Raw genomic sequence first — 18,150 nt, forward strand, 5'->3', positions numbered from 1 at the left:
TATATATATATTGTGAGTGAACAACATATCAAAACTGTCGTATGGTATGTGGACTACCGCATCTTATAAAATAATCTATAAATGTTATAATACAACTCCACTCAACTTTAATTTGTTTCTTTATTCAATTTTTAATCATAAAAAATAATATTTAGGTAAAAAAAATCATAATTAATGCTGAATGTATGTTCAAGAACTAAGAGTAAATTAATGATTGATGTTAGACGAGCTGATCTGATCTAACAACATTTGCCGAATCATGACATCTATATTTTTTTTCATGTACTTTGTGATTCCGCAGTTAATCAAAATAATAACATTTTCTTTTAATTTATTTGAATTTTTCCATATAATTTTAATGAACATAATATATTTGAGGTTTTTTTATTAGTTTATGGTATTTTGGAAAAAAAATCTTTTATCAAATTATATATATACATATATATGTGTGTGTGTGTGTGTTTTTGAAGTAGGTATATTATATTATATGTTTAAATAATATATATGAAAATAAAAAAATATTTGAATAAAAAAATATTTATGATTTTTTCAATTAGTTTTTCGTGGTTTTTTAAAAGTTTTATTAAAGTTATGCGTTTTTTTAAAAAGTCACCAAATTATTGTGAAATCGAATGGGAGATTTTTTTTAAAAAAAAATGATATGCCAGAGAAAAATAATGATTAATGCATTTAATTCAATCTAACATGACTATTAATCTAATGATTCGTGTTTTGTTACATTAATACTATCAACATAGATATTAACTTATGTGTTAATATACATATTCTTAGATATACGATTGAAGTATCACACTAAATATATCATTTTATAACCGACTCGCCTCATGAGACTTAATTTTTAATTATTTTATTTTTAAATTTTTGTATATATGGAAAAGATTCAAATCTCGAACTGAACAAAATTTTTATAAATTATAAAATTACAATGCTTTTAGTAATTAATATAAAAAATATATTAATAATGGGATATCAATACCATACCGAAATTATTGAGATGAGTGATATTAAATTTATTCCATACCGAAATTTCAATACGATATCAATATGTTTTTTTTTCCTAAAACGAAATTTATTGTGTAGGGTTTTTAAAATTTTGTTCGGTATTTCGATACATACAAAACTACTGAAAATTTTCAAATATAAAAACAAATAAAATTCTTATAAATTATAAAATCATAATCATATTAAATAATTAATATACAAAGAGATTAAAACGTGAAAATGAGTATATAAAAATAAAAAAATATAATTAATAACTGTAGAAACGATAATATATCGATATCGTACTGAAATTGTTGATATGAAATTTATTTCGTCCCGAAATTTTGATACGATATCTATATATTTTTTCCTATAACAAATTTTTATACGATATACGGTTTTCTTCGAAAATTTCAATATATTACATTGATTCACACTGATCCCGCCCATGTTAGCGGTAGGGTAGAGTGGGTCTCATGTGAGACCGTCTCACGGATCTTAATATGTGAGACGGGTCAACCCTACCCATATTCACAATAAAAAGTAATACTCTTAACATAAAAAGTAATACTTTTTCATGGATGACCCAAATAAGAGATCCGTCTCACAAATACGACCTGTGAGACCGTCTCACACAAGTTTTTGCCAGTAGGATATATTAAATTTGGCATTGCTCCGCCCTTGCGAGAGGCGGGGCAACAGGAGTAAATTTTTATTTAATTTATAATTATTTTTTAGGAAAGTTTGATAAAACATACAAAAAATACTATAATTTGATAAGATATTTGGAAAAGTACCACAATTTGATTTAAAAAATCCATATATTTGTATTAATATTATTTGTGAATAACATATTTATACATGTGAAACGAATCAATTCGATCCATATGTAATTATAGTAAAAAATAATATTTTTATATAAAAATTCTTCCGCTTCCCTTAATAATAATAATATCAAATACTATTATTATTGTTGAAAAATTATTTAAAAATGTGAAAAATATTTGTGTTGAAAATGTGAATGTTGAATGTTGAAAATTAGGTAAAATTAGGTGTTGAATATTGAAAATTAGTGTGTGATGATGTAGGTAATGATGTATTTTATTTTTGGATTATTTGTAAAAATTTTCTATAAATAGATCTCTCATTTGTGAAGAAAATCACAATTGAGTTGAGAGAAAAATATTATAAAGTGTGTAGTGTGATAATTTTGAGAGTTTGAGATTTTTACTTTTTACCGTAAATTTTTACTTTTTCACAACACGTTATCAGCACGAAGCTCTAAAAGTCCTCCATATTTTTCCAAGCTCCGAACAGAAGAAAAAGGTAACAAAAGTAATAATATTTATTTTACTGTTATTTATTTATTGTTTATATATGTAATATATAATATAATGTTATTGTTAGAAATAATAAAAATAATTTTTTCAAAAACTTGTTATAAATCCTGGGAGGATGTTAAGACGACATCCCACACTCCCGGTAAGGGATACGACAAGTATAAAAGCCTATAAGGTTTTTAAACAAAATAACTTATGACACCTAATTATAATAATGTGATATGATATACATAATTATTTAAATATGACTAATATTATATACACCATATTATTACCATAAAATTATACAAATACATACATTTATTTTCTTATACACCAACGGTAATAAACGGTAACAAAACGGCTAGTTTTTGCTCTATAAATACAATCTCACAAATACATTCAATCACTCCAACTTTCTCTTCTTCTCTAAAAATTATTCTTCATCAAATTTTCGAAGAAAAAAAGAAGATGGCTTTCACGAGGTTATTTTTAATTATTTTGGTTATCATACTCACCAGTCTTGTATTTATCGGAGAATATCCTCCTCGTGTGTTTTCTTTATTTTTACGAATACTTGTACTTGTTGTTTATCCATTACTTTGTATTGCAATATTCATTAACTAATAAAATGCATCGTAATTTTTAGTACCACCATGGCAAACTTGGCAAAGCTCGAATTCATCGCTCTTGATATTACTGGGAAAAACTATATGCCATGGACTCTTGATGTAGAAATGCATCTTGAGTCATTGGGTCTAAGCGAGACCATTAAAGAAAATGGTATATCTTCATCACAAGAAAAAGCAAAAGCTATAATATTTTTACGACGACACCTTGATGAAGGTTTAAAATGTGAATATCTCATCGAAAAAGATCCCATGGCTCTGTGGAAAGGATTAAAAGAGAGATTTGAACATATAAGGGAAGTTATACTTCCGACCGCCCGTGATGAATGGAATATGTTAAGATTCCAAGACTTTAAAAAAGTCAGTGATTACAATTCAGCGATGTATAGAATAATCTCGCAGTTAAAATTTTGTGGACATGAGGTTACAGAATCGGAAATGCTTGAAAAAACATTTTCCACGTTTCACGCATCAAATATAACACTACAGCAACAATATAGAGTGCGTGGATTTGCGAGATATTCTGAACTCATCGCCTGTCTTCTTGTGGCGGAAAAGAACAACGAGCTATTAATGAGAAATCATCAGTCCCGACCCACTGGATCAACAGCATTTCCAGAAGTAAATGCTGTAAGTAAAAATGAATTTAAACCTGGAAACCAAAATCAAATTCAAAGACAAGGTTTTGGTCGAGGTCGAGGTCGAGGTCGTGGACGTGGACGTGGACGAGGAAGTGGTCGTGGTCGTGGACGCGGCCGTGGTTTTGAAAATAATCGAGATAGTTATTTCTATAACTCATCTCAAAATAACGTCCCAAACCATCCACAGAAAAGGCATCAAGAAAACATGAGTGTTAATGAAAATCACTCGAAAAGATTTGAAAGTTCTTGTTTCAGATGCGGTACTCCAGGACATTGGTCTCGTATTTGTCGAGCCCCTGAGCATCTTTGCAAACTTTATAAAGAATCGATAAAGGGGAAAGAAAAGGAGACCAACTTCACTGAGCGAAGTGACCGTTTGAGTGATTCAACTCATTTTGATGCTGCTGATTTTATGAATGATTTCTCTGGAAATGATCAATATGTTGGTGGGATAGAAATGAACAATATTGATGCTGCAGATTTTCTCAATGATTTCTCTGAAAATGAACAATATAGTGGTAGAATATAAATGTACAATAATTTATTTTTCATGTATTTATATGATAATGTTTTATTGTACAATTATGATATGTGTTATATTTAAATATGTATTGTCATTAATTTTTTTTCATTGCATATTTTTTGAAGTTCAAATATGGAAAATGCTATGAGCAAAGCTGAAGTTTGCATACCCGATAGTGGTACAACGCACACTATCCTCCGAGATAAAAGATATTTCTTGGAACTAAAACCAACAAAAACAACGGTGAATACAATATCAGGTCCTGTAGACTTGATTAAAGGATGTGGTAAAGCACAATTTTTGTTACCTAATGGTACAAAATTTTTGATCAATGATGCTTTATATTCACCACAATCGAAAAGAAATTTGTTGAGTTTTAATGATATATATTCCCATGGGTATGATACTCAAACAATGAATGAAGGGAATGAGAAATATATGTGTCTTACCACATATAAATCAGGAAAGAAATATGTGATTGAAAAACTACCAATGCTCCCTACTGGATTGCATTATACACATATACGTCCCATTGAATCAAACATGGTAATTGATAATTCTTCAATATTAACCAATTGGCATGATCGATTAGGACATCCTGGTTCAACAATGATGCGAAGAATTATAGAAAATACACATGGTCATCCATTGAAAGACCAGAAGATCTTTCAGAATAATAAGTTTCAATGTAAAGCATGTTCTCTTGGAAAACTTATTATAAGACCATCACCAGCCAAAATCCAAACTGAATCACCAATGTTTCTTGAACGTATTCAGGGTGATATTTGTGGACCAATCCATCCACCATGTGGACCATTCAGATACTTTATGGTATTGATTGATGCCTCCAGCAGATGGTCACATGTATGTTTATTGTCAACTCGAAATGTTGCATTTGCAAGATTACTTGCTCAAATAATAAAATTGAGGAATCAATTTCCCGATTATACAATCAAGAAAATTAGACTTGATAATGCTGGTGAATTTACTTCCCAGACTTTCAATGATTATTGTATGTCTATGGGAATCATTGTTGAGCATCCTGTTGCTCATGTACATACTCAAAATGGATTGGCTGAATCATTGATTAAACGTCTGCAAATGATTGCTAGACCAATGATTATGAAAACAAAGCTCCCTATTTCTATATGGGGACATGCAATTTTACATGCTGCTTCATTAATTCGCATCAGACCAAGTGCATATCATAAATACTCCCCATTGCAGCTTGCATTTGGTAAAGAACCAGACATTTCTCATCTGAGAATTTTTGGATGTATGGTGTATGTGCCTATTGCACCACCTCAACGAAAGAAAATGGGACCTCAAAGAAAGATTGGAATTTATATTGGTTATGATAGTCCATCGATCATTCGATATCTTGAACCACAGACAGGCGACGTGTTCACAGCACGTTTTGCTGATTGTCATTTTAATGAGGAAATCTTCCCAATGTTAGGGGGAGAACAGAAACATACCGAAAAAGAAATTACATGGTATGTATCATCATTGTTACATCTGGATCCAAGAACAAAACAATGTGAAAAAGATGTACAGCAAATTGTGCACTTGCAAAGAATAGCAAATCAAATACCAGATGCATTTGCAGACACAAAAGGGGTAACTAAATCATATATACATGCTGCAAATGCCCCTGCTCGAATTGAAATTCCGAAGAAACAAATTGAAGATAGTCATGATGTCATTAAACGCCTGAAGCGTGGAAGGCCAGTTGGTTCCAAGGATAAAAATCCTCGAAAAAGAAAATTCATAGAGAAACACAATGATCACAAAATAGAGAATGATGTTCCTGAAGAAACACATAATGATCACAAAATAGAGAATGATGTTCCTGAAGAAACACATGATGATGAAAATGTTTTGTCAGAACCACAAACTGACGAGAATCATGAAATCTCTATCAATTATATTAATACTGGAAAAATATGGAACCGAAAAGATATAGAAGAAATTGATGATATATTTTCTTATAATGTGGCAATCGACATCATAAATGATAATGAAGATCATGAACCAAAATCTTTTGGTGAATGTAAAAATCGGCAGGATTGGATAAAATGGAAAGATGCCATCCAGGTTGAATTGGATTCGCTAAATAAACGTAATGTTTTTGGACCTATAGTCCTTACACCTGAAGGTGTAAAACCTGTTGGATACAAATGGGTTTTTATTCGAAAGCGAAATGAGAAAAATGAAATAGTAAGATATAAAGCTCGACTTGTTGCACAAGGTTTTTCTCAAAGGCCTGGAATTGATTATGAAGAAACGTATTCTCCTGTGATGGATGCAATTACGTTTCGGTATTTGATTAGCTTGGCAGTATCTGAAAATTTAGAAATGCGTCTTATGGATGTTGTTACAGCCTACTTATATGGATCACTTGATAGTAATATATATATGAAAATCCCTGAAGGATTTAAGATGCCTGAAGCACAAAGTTCAAAACCCAGAGAATGTTATTCTGTGAAATTACTAAGATCATTATATGGGTTGAAGCAATCCGGCAGAATGTGGTATAATAGGCTAAGTGATCACTTGATGAAAAAGGGATATGTAAATAATTCAATATGCCCTTGTGTTTTCATTAAGAAAACAACATCCGGATGCGTAATTATTGCTGTATATGTTGATGATTTAAACATCATTGGAACAAATAAGGAAATTCAAGAAGTTGTGTCATACTTGAAAGAAGAATTTGAAATGAAGGATCTTGGAAAAACCAAGTATTGTCTGGGTTTACAAATTGAACAAAAAGAATGTGGAATATTTGTTCACCAGACAAATTATACAGAAAAGATCCTTAAACGTTTTAATATGGACAAATCAAATCCTTTAAGTACTCCAATGGTTGTTAGATCATTAAACATAGAAAAGGATCCATTCCGTCCATGTGAAGATGATGAAGATATTCTTGGTCCAGAAGTACCATATCTAAGTGCTATCGGTGCCCTTATGTATCTTACAAATTGTACAAGGCCTGATATATCTTTTGCCGTAAATTTATTGGCAAGATTTAGCACATATCCAACAAAGAGACATTGGAACGGAATTAAACATATATTCCGTTATCTACGAGGAACGACAGACTTGGGACTTTTGTATTCAAAAGATGCTAATCCAAGTATAATTGGTTATGCCGATGCTGGATACTTATCTGATCCACACAAAGCACGTTCTCAAACTGGATATGTATTTACTCGTGGAGGCACTGCAATTTCTTGGCGTTCACAGAAACAAACACTTGTAACAACTTCATCAAATCATGCCGAGATTATTGCACTACATGAAGCAAGCCGTGAATGTGTGTGGTTAAAATCAATGACTCAACATATCCAAATCTCATGCGGATTATCATTCGACGAGAAGCCTGTGATACTATATGAAGATAATGCTGCATGTGTTGCTCAAATGAAAGAAGGATACATAAAAAGCGACAGAACTAAACATATTCCTCCTAAGTTCTTCGCATTCACCAAGGAGCTTGAGAAGAATAAATGTATTGATGTTCGTCACATTCAATCAAGTGAAAACTCATCAGATCTCTTCACAAAGGCACTTCCTACGACAATATTCAGAAAGCACATATATAATATTGGGATGCGCAATCTACGAAATTTGTGAAGAATTGTTCGTGTCAACATGAGGGGGAGTTTACGTGACTGCACTCTTTTTCCCTTACTATGGTTTTTATCCCAATGGGTTTTTCCTAGTAAGGTTTTTAACGAGGCAGTATAAAAACACGTAATGTATACAATCATTATGATCATCATCACAAGGGGGAGTGTTGAAAAATTATTTAAAAATGTGATAAATATTTGTGTTGAAAATGTGAATGTTGAATGTTGAAAATTAGGTAAAATTAGGTGTTGAATATTGAAAATTAGTGTGTGATGATGTAGGTAATGATGTATTTTATTTTTGGATTATTTGTAAAAATTTTCTATAAATAGATCTCTCATTTGTGAAGAAAAACACAATTGAGTTGAGAGAAAAATATTATAAAGTGTGTAGTGTGATAATTTTGAGATTTTGAGATTTTTACTTTTTACCGTAAATTTTTACTTTTTCACAACAATTATTATTATTATTTGTGTATCTATCCATTCACCCCAAGTTAAAAGTGGGCCCATGCACGCCCCATACTAGTGGAAACAGATATATCATCGTCACTCTTAAATTTAAATAAATTAGTGTCGCTGACAAAACAAATTCAATTTAATTTTGCTTTGAATTCTCTAATTCTGCTGATATTTCATAAAAAAAAATCCACCATTATCACATATTTTTTCCACTCATAATAAATTTTCAATCTTTATTAGTTATTTACCATGAAACCAACAGTCCTCTTTGTGTACGTAAAACAAAGTATCAAGGATAAATATTATCTATAATATAATGTGTAAAATATGCTACAGGCAAATTTCAGGGGGTATGAACTTGCTTAAACAAAACACCTCGTGCGAATCCACCGTCAACTATATATCTTCATCTTCTAGTAGAACGTGTGTGTGTTATAATTATTATTCACCCCCAATTAGGGGTGTCAAAATCAGATACGACTCACTAACCCGACACTATTCAACTCGAAAAAAATCAGGTTTAGATTTGAGGATTTCGGGTTCAGGTCAGATCTGGTTGGTTATTCACCTCCAATTAGGAGTGTCAAAATCAGACACGACCCCCCAACCCGACACGGTTCAACCGGAAAAAAATAAAGTTTAGGTTTGGGGTTTTCGGGTTCGGATCAGATCTGGTTGGACCTGATAGCTAACCCGAAAAAAATGATCGGGTTTCAACCCAGGTCCCGAGTTGACCCGAAAATTTTAATTTTTGTTAAAAAAGAATATAATTAATAAATATTGCCTACATTTTTATATATTGTATGTCTGAAAAAATATTTATTGCATATTTATATCATAAATTTTCATAATTTAATATTTATTTTGAACATTTTTTATTTTTTAAACAATTGTTTATTTGATTTAGTAAATATATTTTATTTTTCTACCATTAGACTTTCAAATTTAAATCATATATACGAGGGAGATTTTGTTATTATGTGTTTAAATTAAAATATTGTTTTTTAATTTTATTTAAAAAAATTTTAAAAAAATTCAAAATTGGACTGATCGGGTTGATTCGGGTTTGGGATCGGGTTCGGGTTGACCAATTTTTGAATAGTACTATTACTCAATTCGACCCAACTCGTCCAACCCACTCGAATTGACACCCTATCTCTGGTCTGCTGTCGTTGTGCTACCAAACTTAAATTCCTACTCTCTAAATAAAATTAGTGTAATGGTGAGCAGGGTCGAATCCACATAGAACGGAAGATGATTTCTTTCGAGTAAAATGTAAATACGGGGGGATTTTGGATAAGAACAAAATAAAATATTAAAACTAAAATTATAAAGCAATAAAAAAATAATAAATCTAAACGAGAATTAAATTACCAACTCTGATTCAAGGATATTTTCACAATTCAATTGTGTCACTGTTCATCGGCTAACATATTATTTATTCATGCGGCTACAAGTAATTAACCTTTGAATTATAAGGATAGCCGCTAAAATCCTTGTGTTTTCCTAATTTAATTGACCAAACCCAGCATCCAGTCAAAACTTATCAATAACTAACTCGGCACGATAGCATTCTATTTTAATTAAAAATAGCATTTTTGTTTTGTGAAAACAGTTAATTCTAAAATCTAACAATCGAGATAACTGCAATTGATAGATCGAGTTTCGTTGATTTATTTAGATTAAATATGTTATGATAGCACAACACACATAATCTATCGCTACTCATGTATCAATCGTTCATGACAATTACAGATCACTGAATTCATGGATAGCAGTAGAAAATTATATATCGAATTAAATTGTCAGATTAACAAATATACAACTTTCAGATAAATAAAGCATAAATCAACAAATACTTGAACAAAACACGAATATTAAATTAAAGTGCAAAAAACCACACAGTGATAAATCGAAATAGTAAAAATATCACTTGAATAAAAAATAAAACTTAGCCTAAAGGTGTGGAGAGATTTGGAGAGAAAATCCTTGAGCCACTTTTTTTCTTGTGCTTCACGTGGGATTGTTGGTGATTGGAGAAATCTTTTCTTGTGCAAAACCAGCCGCCTCCCACGTGAGTTGTGTAGGTAAAAAGGAAATTTTGGGTCAAAAATATAAAAAGACCACTAATCTAAAATTATAACCTAATCACTAAAATTAAAAGATACTTAGAAAATATCCTCCAAAAATATAGAGTTTTGTTATGGAAAAAAAACTCTATCTTCTATTTATTCCTTGATATGAATATTCTCAACTTTTACTAGGCAGCCAAGGAATCGTCACAAGACGTGATCACGCATTATCCAAAAACATCTTCTGAATTTTTCTGCTTCAGTCTTCCACTAAGATCATATCGGCAACTTTAATTATGATATAAAATCACCCTTTTTAGCCCAGATTTATCGCAAGAGTAGAAAACTTCATTTTACAATAAAATCACAAAAAAATGTGTCAATTAAACACGTTGGTAGTTCTAACAATGAGATATATGACAATAAAAATACAAACTATTATGAGCCTATCAAATCTCCAACACCTAAACCATGCTTGTCCTCAAGCATAAAAAAAATTTGATTCATTATTTCAACTAATTATCCTCTTTCTGCTTCATTCATTTGTCTGCAAAATATTTTGTCATGCACCAAAGCAATTTAATTTTTAAGCACCTAACATACTAACATCATGAACAATGGCTTCCATCCAAATGTGTAGAAATAAAAAAATGCACAGGGTCCAAACACTCCTCACAGGATTCGCTCATTTCACTCGTAAGTGTTTAGGTATGTATCAAGGAGCTCTTATGTCAAAACACTGAAAATTTTTACCATAAGCTTGCAAATATATCACATCCTCCACCAAATGAATGAATTAAAATGCACAAACAAGTGCTATAAATGTGTTGTACCGTGGCTAGAGGTCAGGTAGGAAAGAAGGCACAATGGGTTTACGGAATTGAAGAAATCATACGCACTTTTCACAAAGACAATTGCATCCAAATAATATCTTTAATCTCATTATAAAATCCAAGAGCATTTTTTTCTTCTTCGTTGCTTTTATTCTCCTTCTCATTCCGCCTTTTCATTTTCCTTCATTTTTCTTTTCATTATAAATATATATTTTTTCTCTTCTCTCTCTTTTTTTTTCCATATTTTTTTTCATAAGGAATTTTTGAGACAACGATTTCGAGCATTAATCACTCGATCTCAACAATTTGCACTTTCTTGGCTCAAAGCGATGCTAAATGCGAAAAGTTTGTATAATTCTCCAATTCAAGGTTCAAATAGAGGAATAACCAACAAAAGGGATTTATCATGGCTTGTAACGTGGTTATTTTCCAACAAATAGGCTCAGGCTCGAACTTGGCTCACTAAGGGTAAATGATTCAGGGTAGGCTCAAAAAGAACGGCACTGATGATGCGAAAAAAAAAAAAACGATTTGAACCTAATGTCATTTACTTTGTTTATGCACCTAATCCATCACAAGGTATCAACAAAGACATGTATAACAATGCAAGTTCTAGAAAAATCAACAATGTATGACCAACACACAATCAAATAAAGTGGAGCATGATATAATATTTGCTCATAGGCTCAAAGCTCACCAAAGAAAACGGTATGTGTGCTAGACCCCCTACACTTGTCATTTCAACACATCCTCAAGAACAACTACTCATAAATGTAGCAGTAAGAATGCAAAATCAATTGCACACAAAAAAAACATCAGTTTTTTCACAGACTCGCATCAGAGGCATTCAAGATTCAAATGAGAGAGATAACGAATAAACACTATATGTTTTATGGATCTAACAACTTCACTTAGCCGTTCCTCTATCCCTTTTTTTTTGTTTTTTACTTTTTCACAAAAAAATTTTTTTTGAATAAACATGCAAAAAAAATTGAGAAAAATAGAAATTGAAGCTATAAGTAAAGCTATATACCCCCTCCCACACCTATATGTGGCAATGCACTCAATGACACAAAACGTATATGCACAACACAGACAGTAAAAGAAAGCAAATGAAGTTAGAGAACTCCCCTGTCGATTGTTGGGCATCGTAGAGCAAGGCTTCCTATTGCTGTGGCGAGAGAAATAGTGGATCGATGATGAAAGCTGCTGCGAGAAGATGTGAAATGGGTGAAAACAAATTGGGTTAAATAAAATGAATGTATATTTTGTTTTTTAATTTTTTTTTATTTGCCCTTGAGACAACATCAGAAGATGTTTTCTTACAAAGCGTGATCACGCCTTGTTAAGAGACATCTTCTGCATGTATGGCCAAAATTTTTCAAAATCAGAAGATGTTTTCTCACAAGACGTGATCATGCCTTATTAGAAAACATCTACTGCGTTTAAAGCAAAAAAAATTTTTCCAGAAGATGTTTTCAAACAAGGCGTGATCACGCCTTGTTAGAAGACATCTTTTGCACAAAGGTTACAAAAATTATATTATGTGAAAAAAATAAAAATAATAAAAACAAAAAATTAAGGTTGCATCCCAAAAGCGCTTGATTTTTGGTCGTCAGCTTGACCCTCAAAAGCACTCATCAAAGAGCGGCCGACGCCCAAAGTATGTGTCATATAACACCACATATGAGTCTTGTTTCCATGTGCCCTCAAGTTTGGCTTGATGTATGCAATGTAAGCTCGTCTCCTCAACAAAACGTGACTTTAAATAATAGACATAGGATGAGAATATCATCGTTGGATCTTGAAGAACAAAATCTGTTGAAATTGGCAATGGAGAAAGACAAAGACCTCCTAGATGTCTGTATGATAATATTATCGATGAGCTCAAATCGATAGTCTCAGGAGCTTGTTCATCTCTCAACTTCACTGATGGCACATCTTCGTATGATATTTCTTCCAAAACTTCTTCAGAATGAGGCTCAATAGTTTCCTCATTCAATGCCACGCGCTTGTTCACCATATCATTCAGTCGACTTATGATTAATTCAAGACTATATCCCTCATCTTTTGGATGCTCGAAAGGTTGGTCTGTAAAATCAGAGTGGCTAATTTCTGGAGAGTAGTGGTAGCTCCAACTCTGCAGCGAAGGATCCCAATACTGATGGTAGTCAAAATAGGCCATATCATTTAGCAAATATATCACACTATCTTCATGTCGACTAAGTAGTGGACTACCAGTTGTCAATGTCCCATTAAATACTCATCTTCGTGTAACTGCATCCAAACCTTTAAGGAAAAGTCGAAGAAGAACATACACTACACCAAAAACGGCATTCGACAACGGATTTTATACGTTGTCGTAGCCATACTAAAACTGTTGTAACTGAGGGTGTTGTTGAAAGTCCGTTCAACGACAACGGTTTGTATCCGTTGTGGTAGGTCGAATTTGCGACGGTTTTTTAAAACCGTCGCCAATAATATTAGCAACGGATTTATTCGAAACCGTCTCTAATTTTGAATTAGCGACGATTTATTAAACCGTCGCTAAAATGAGCGACGGTTTTTAATAAATTCCGTCGCTACTTTTAGCGACGGTTTATAATCATGAGTTCCGTCGCTAAATTGTTTCTAAAAACAAAAAAAAAAACTTTTTATAATTTAATAAATCTAAAAAAAACTAACAATTGAAACTAAAATCGTGTAAAAGAGAAAAATTTTAAGTGTTGTGAAGTTGTAAAATCGTTTAAGAGAGAAAAATTTTAAATTTTGTGAAGTGGTGAGAATAATTTTAAATGTTGTGAAGTAGTAAAATCGTGTAAGAGAGAAAAATTTTAAGTGTTGAAGTGGTGAGAAAAATTTTAAGTGTTATGTGAAGTGATAAATTTGTGTAAGGAGAAAAATTTAAGTGTTGTGAAGGGAAATGGACCGAGGAAGGTGATATTTACAGACAGTTTGCGACGGATTTTGTTTAAACTGTCGCTATTAGCGACGGTAATTAAAAAACCGTCGCAATTTTTAATTTTGCGACCGTTTGGATCTAAACTGTCGCTAAATTTAGCGACGGTTTTATATACACCGTCGCTAATATGGCGACGGGTTTTGTACAACCGTCGCTAATTTTAAACATGCGACGGATTGACGTAAAATTTAGCGACGGTTTTGCCAAACCCGTCGCTACTTTAAAATTAGCGACGGTTTTTTGTACACCGTCGCTAAATGGTTTTATAAAATCTGTCGCTAAATATTGCAACGTTATCAAAAATCGTTGTTGTTTGTCCAAAAATCACGCTAATCGACAACAGTTTCTTAAAACCGTTGTAGATTGTCCAAAAAAACACGCTAATAGACAACAGTTGAACCTTGTCATTGACCCTAAAAAAACGCTCAAAGCCGTTGTCATTGACCCTCAAAACCGTTGTCTTTGACCCCCCAAAGACAACGGTTTTGGAAAACTGTTGTCTTTGGCCCCCAAAAAACAACGGTTTTCGCTAAAACCGTTGTTAAAACACATACGACAACGGTTTTTCACAAAAATCGTTGTCATATGTGCGTTGTTATATGCAGAATTTCTTGTAGTGATAGTTAGAAAAATCATGATTCCTGAATGTTGTTGCTAAATTATTGAATCTCTCCCATGTTGCGTAGAATGGCTCTTCGGTTTGTTGGGAAAAACTTGTGAATACTTGTCGTTGAAACATCTCGACGTATTTCACAAAAAAAAAAGTTCTCAAATTCTTTTCTCTCGATGAATCACCTGTAAGAGGAGAACAAAGCATAAAAAAGAAAATAAAAATAATGAAACTCGAAAAAAAAATTAACCTTGCACCGTTCCCCGGCAACGACGCCAAAATTTGGTGTGCTGTCGTTGTGCCACCAAACTTAAATTCCTACTCTCTAAATAAAATTAGTGTAATGGTGAGCATGGTCGAATCCACAGAGAACGGAGGATGATTTCTTTCGAGTAAAATGTAAATACGGGGAGATTTTGGATAAGAACAAAATAAAATATTAAAACTAAAATTATAAAGCAATAAAAAATAATAAATAATAAATCTAAACGAGAATTAAATTACCAACTCTGATTCAAGGAGATTTTAACTATTCAATTGTATCACTGTTCATCAGCTAACATATTATTTATTCATGCAGTTACAAGTAATTAACCTTAGAATTATAGGGATAACAGCTAAAATCCTTGTGTTTTCCTAATTTAATTGACCAAACCTAGCATCCAGTCAAAACTTATCAATAACTAACTGGGCACGATAGTGTTCCATATTAATTAAAAATAGCATTTTCTTTTTGTTAAAACAGTTAATCCTAAAATCTAACAACCGAGATAGCTGCAATTGATAGATCGAGTTTCGTTGATTTATTTAGATTAAATATGTTATGATAGCACAACACACCTAATCTATCGCTACTAATGTACCAATCGTTCATGACAATTACGGATCACTGAATTCATGGATAGCAGTAGAAAATTATATATCGAATTAAATTGTCAGATTAACCAATATACAACTTTCATATAAATAAATCATAAATCAACAAATACTTGAACAAAACATGAATATTAAATTATAGTGCAAAAAGCCTCACAGTGATAAATCGAAATAGTAAAAATATCACTTGAATCAAAAATAAAACTTAGCCTAAAGGTGTCGAGAGAGTTGGAGAGAAAATCCTTGATCCACTTTTTTTCTTGTGCTTCACTTGAGATTGTTGGTGATTGGAGAAATCTTTTCTTGCGTAAAATCAGCCGCTTCCCACGTGAGTTGTGTGGGTAAAAAAGAAATTTTGGGTCCAAGAATATAAAAAGCCCACTAATCTAAAATTATAACCTAATCATTAAAATTAAAATATACTTAGAAAACATCCTCAAAAAATATAGAGTTTTGTTATAGAAAAAAAACTCTATCTTCAATTTATTTCTTGATATGAATATTCCTTAACTCTCACTAGGCAGCCAAATAATCGTCACAAGGCGTGATCACGCCTTATCCAAAAACATCTTCTGAATTTTCTGCTCCAGTCTTCCACTAAGATCATATTGGCAAATTTAATTATGATATAAAATCACCATTTTTAGCCCAGATTTATAGCAAGAGCAGGAAACTTCATTTTACAATAAAATCACACAAAAATGTGTCAATTAAGCACGTTGGTAGTTGTAACAATGATAGATATGACAATAAAAATACAAATTATTATGAGCTTATCAATCTCCAATCCATAAAATTTAATTAAATTTTATAAAATAATAATAAGATATCAATCCTTGCCACCCTATATAGGTATCTTTCAGGATCCCCGAATCTTCCAAGTTCCTTCTTTTGTTGGGTTGACCCCCCTCTTATTTCATATCTCAAAATTACTATAATATAAATTTTTTAAAAATTAATTAATATATATGCGCAACTACTTTATAATAATAATAATAATAATATCAAATTTTGTTAAAATTTAGGGAACCTTATATTTCTATATATTCACATACCCAACAAAAACATAATCCACTTGTCATTCTACCCAAAAGCATAGTTTATCTCATTTTTCCTTGCCCTTTTTTTACACAACATAAAATGGATGGAAGCTCTGTTGATGATCAAAGCATTACATGTGAATCCACATCAACGACGCCGCCCTCCTCCGCCTCACCGGAGACTTTGACCAAGTATCCCGTGACTCTCTGCCGCGTCGGAATCGGAGCTAGCGTTGTTATCGACCCTGAAAACGGCATCGAAGCGGAGTCGAGGAAGCTCCCTTCATCAAGATTCAAAGGCGTTGTCCCTCAACCTAATGGAAGGTGGGGTGCGCAAATCTACGAGAAGCATCAGAGGGTTTGGCTAGGGACTTTCAATGAGGAGGAAGAGGCCGCCAGAACTTACGACACGGCGGCGCAGCGGTTCCGCGGCAGAGATGCTGTCACGAATTTCAAGCCATTGTCGGTGAGTACTGAAGAAGACAAGGTGGAAACAGATTTCTTGAACTCTCATTCGAAAGCTGAGATTGTGGACATGCTCAGGAAACACACGTACAGTGATGAACTGGAACAAGGCCGGAAAATCTACGTAGGCGGGAAGAGGGCAGTGTCAAATGGGATCTTGAGCTTCACCTGCGGCGGCGAGAGGGTGGCGAAGACCCGCAATCATCTGTTCGAAAAGGCGTTGACACCTAGTGACGTAGGCAAACTCAACAGGCTTGTTATACCTAAACAGCATGCCGAAAAACACTTCCCTTTAAAAAGTGCCAACACTTCGAAAGGAGTTCTGTTAAATTTCGAAGACATGGGAGGCAAAGTGTGGAGGTTTCACTATTCCTACTGGAATAGCAGCCATAGCTACGTGTTGACCAAGGGCTGGATCAGATTTGTGAAGGAGAAGAATCTTCAGGCCGGTGACATTGTTAACTTTCAACGATCCACCGGCCCGGCTAAGCAGCTTTACATAGATTGGTCATCTCGAAGAAACAGATTAATTAATTCAAATGTCATGGAAGCATCGGGCCAGGATCAGCCCGTTCAGATCATGATTAGGTTGTTTGGAGTGAACATATTTGAAACGCCAAATAAGAAAAACGCAGCCATTGATCGTACAAGGATTAGAGAAATGGAACTTGTCGGGTTAGAATGTAGGAAGAAACAAAAGGTTATTAATGCTTTGTAACAATTAATTATTTAGCTTTAAACAACGTTAATCAATTTGTGCTATTTTAATATCAGCCAACTACTTCTTGTAAGATAATGTCAACATAATTCATATAAATTAACCAAACGTTTTTAAGATAATTGTCAAATAGATTCAAATATTAGGCATCCCAACTATGCTGTACCTGTATGTATTAAATGTTTAAGACATGTTTTTCTACGTTTTTTAGAGGAAAAATTTGACAAAATTTATAGAAATGAAAATCAAGAAAAATATTTTGATGATCACTACACGTAGATTTGTTGTGAACTTTAATATATTGAAATTTCTGCTGCTAAAATACTATTGAATTTATTTATTTATTTAAAGTAATGGCCA

The 18,150-nt window shown here is 32.6% G+C and overlaps 1 protein-coding gene across 1 annotated transcript; it reads left to right on the top strand.

The window, feature by feature from the left end:
- The first annotated feature begins 16,614 nt into the window (after nt 1–16,614).
- On the top strand, nt 16,615–17,831 carry LOC140983082 (AP2/ERF and B3 domain-containing transcription factor RAV1-like). The gene has a single exon (XM_073449984.1). The coding sequence runs from the start codon at nt 16,708–16,710 to the stop codon at nt 17,788–17,790; it is 1,083 nt and encodes a 360-aa protein (XP_073306085.1). The 5' UTR covers nt 16,615–16,707; the 3' UTR covers nt 17,791–17,831.
- Nucleotides 17,832–18,150: the final 319 nt, after the last annotated feature.

This window comes from Primulina huaijiensis, chromosome 8, assembly GCF_012295235.1.
Source record: "Primulina huaijiensis isolate GDHJ02 chromosome 8, ASM1229523v2, whole genome shotgun sequence".
Taxonomy (NCBI): domain Eukaryota; kingdom Viridiplantae; phylum Streptophyta; class Magnoliopsida; order Lamiales; family Gesneriaceae; genus Primulina; species Primulina huaijiensis.

Coding starts and splice junctions, on each gene's coding strand:
- LOC140983082 (XM_073449984.1), top strand. CDS start 16,708: ATGGATGGAAGCTCTGTTGATGATCAAAGCATTACATGTGAATCCACA.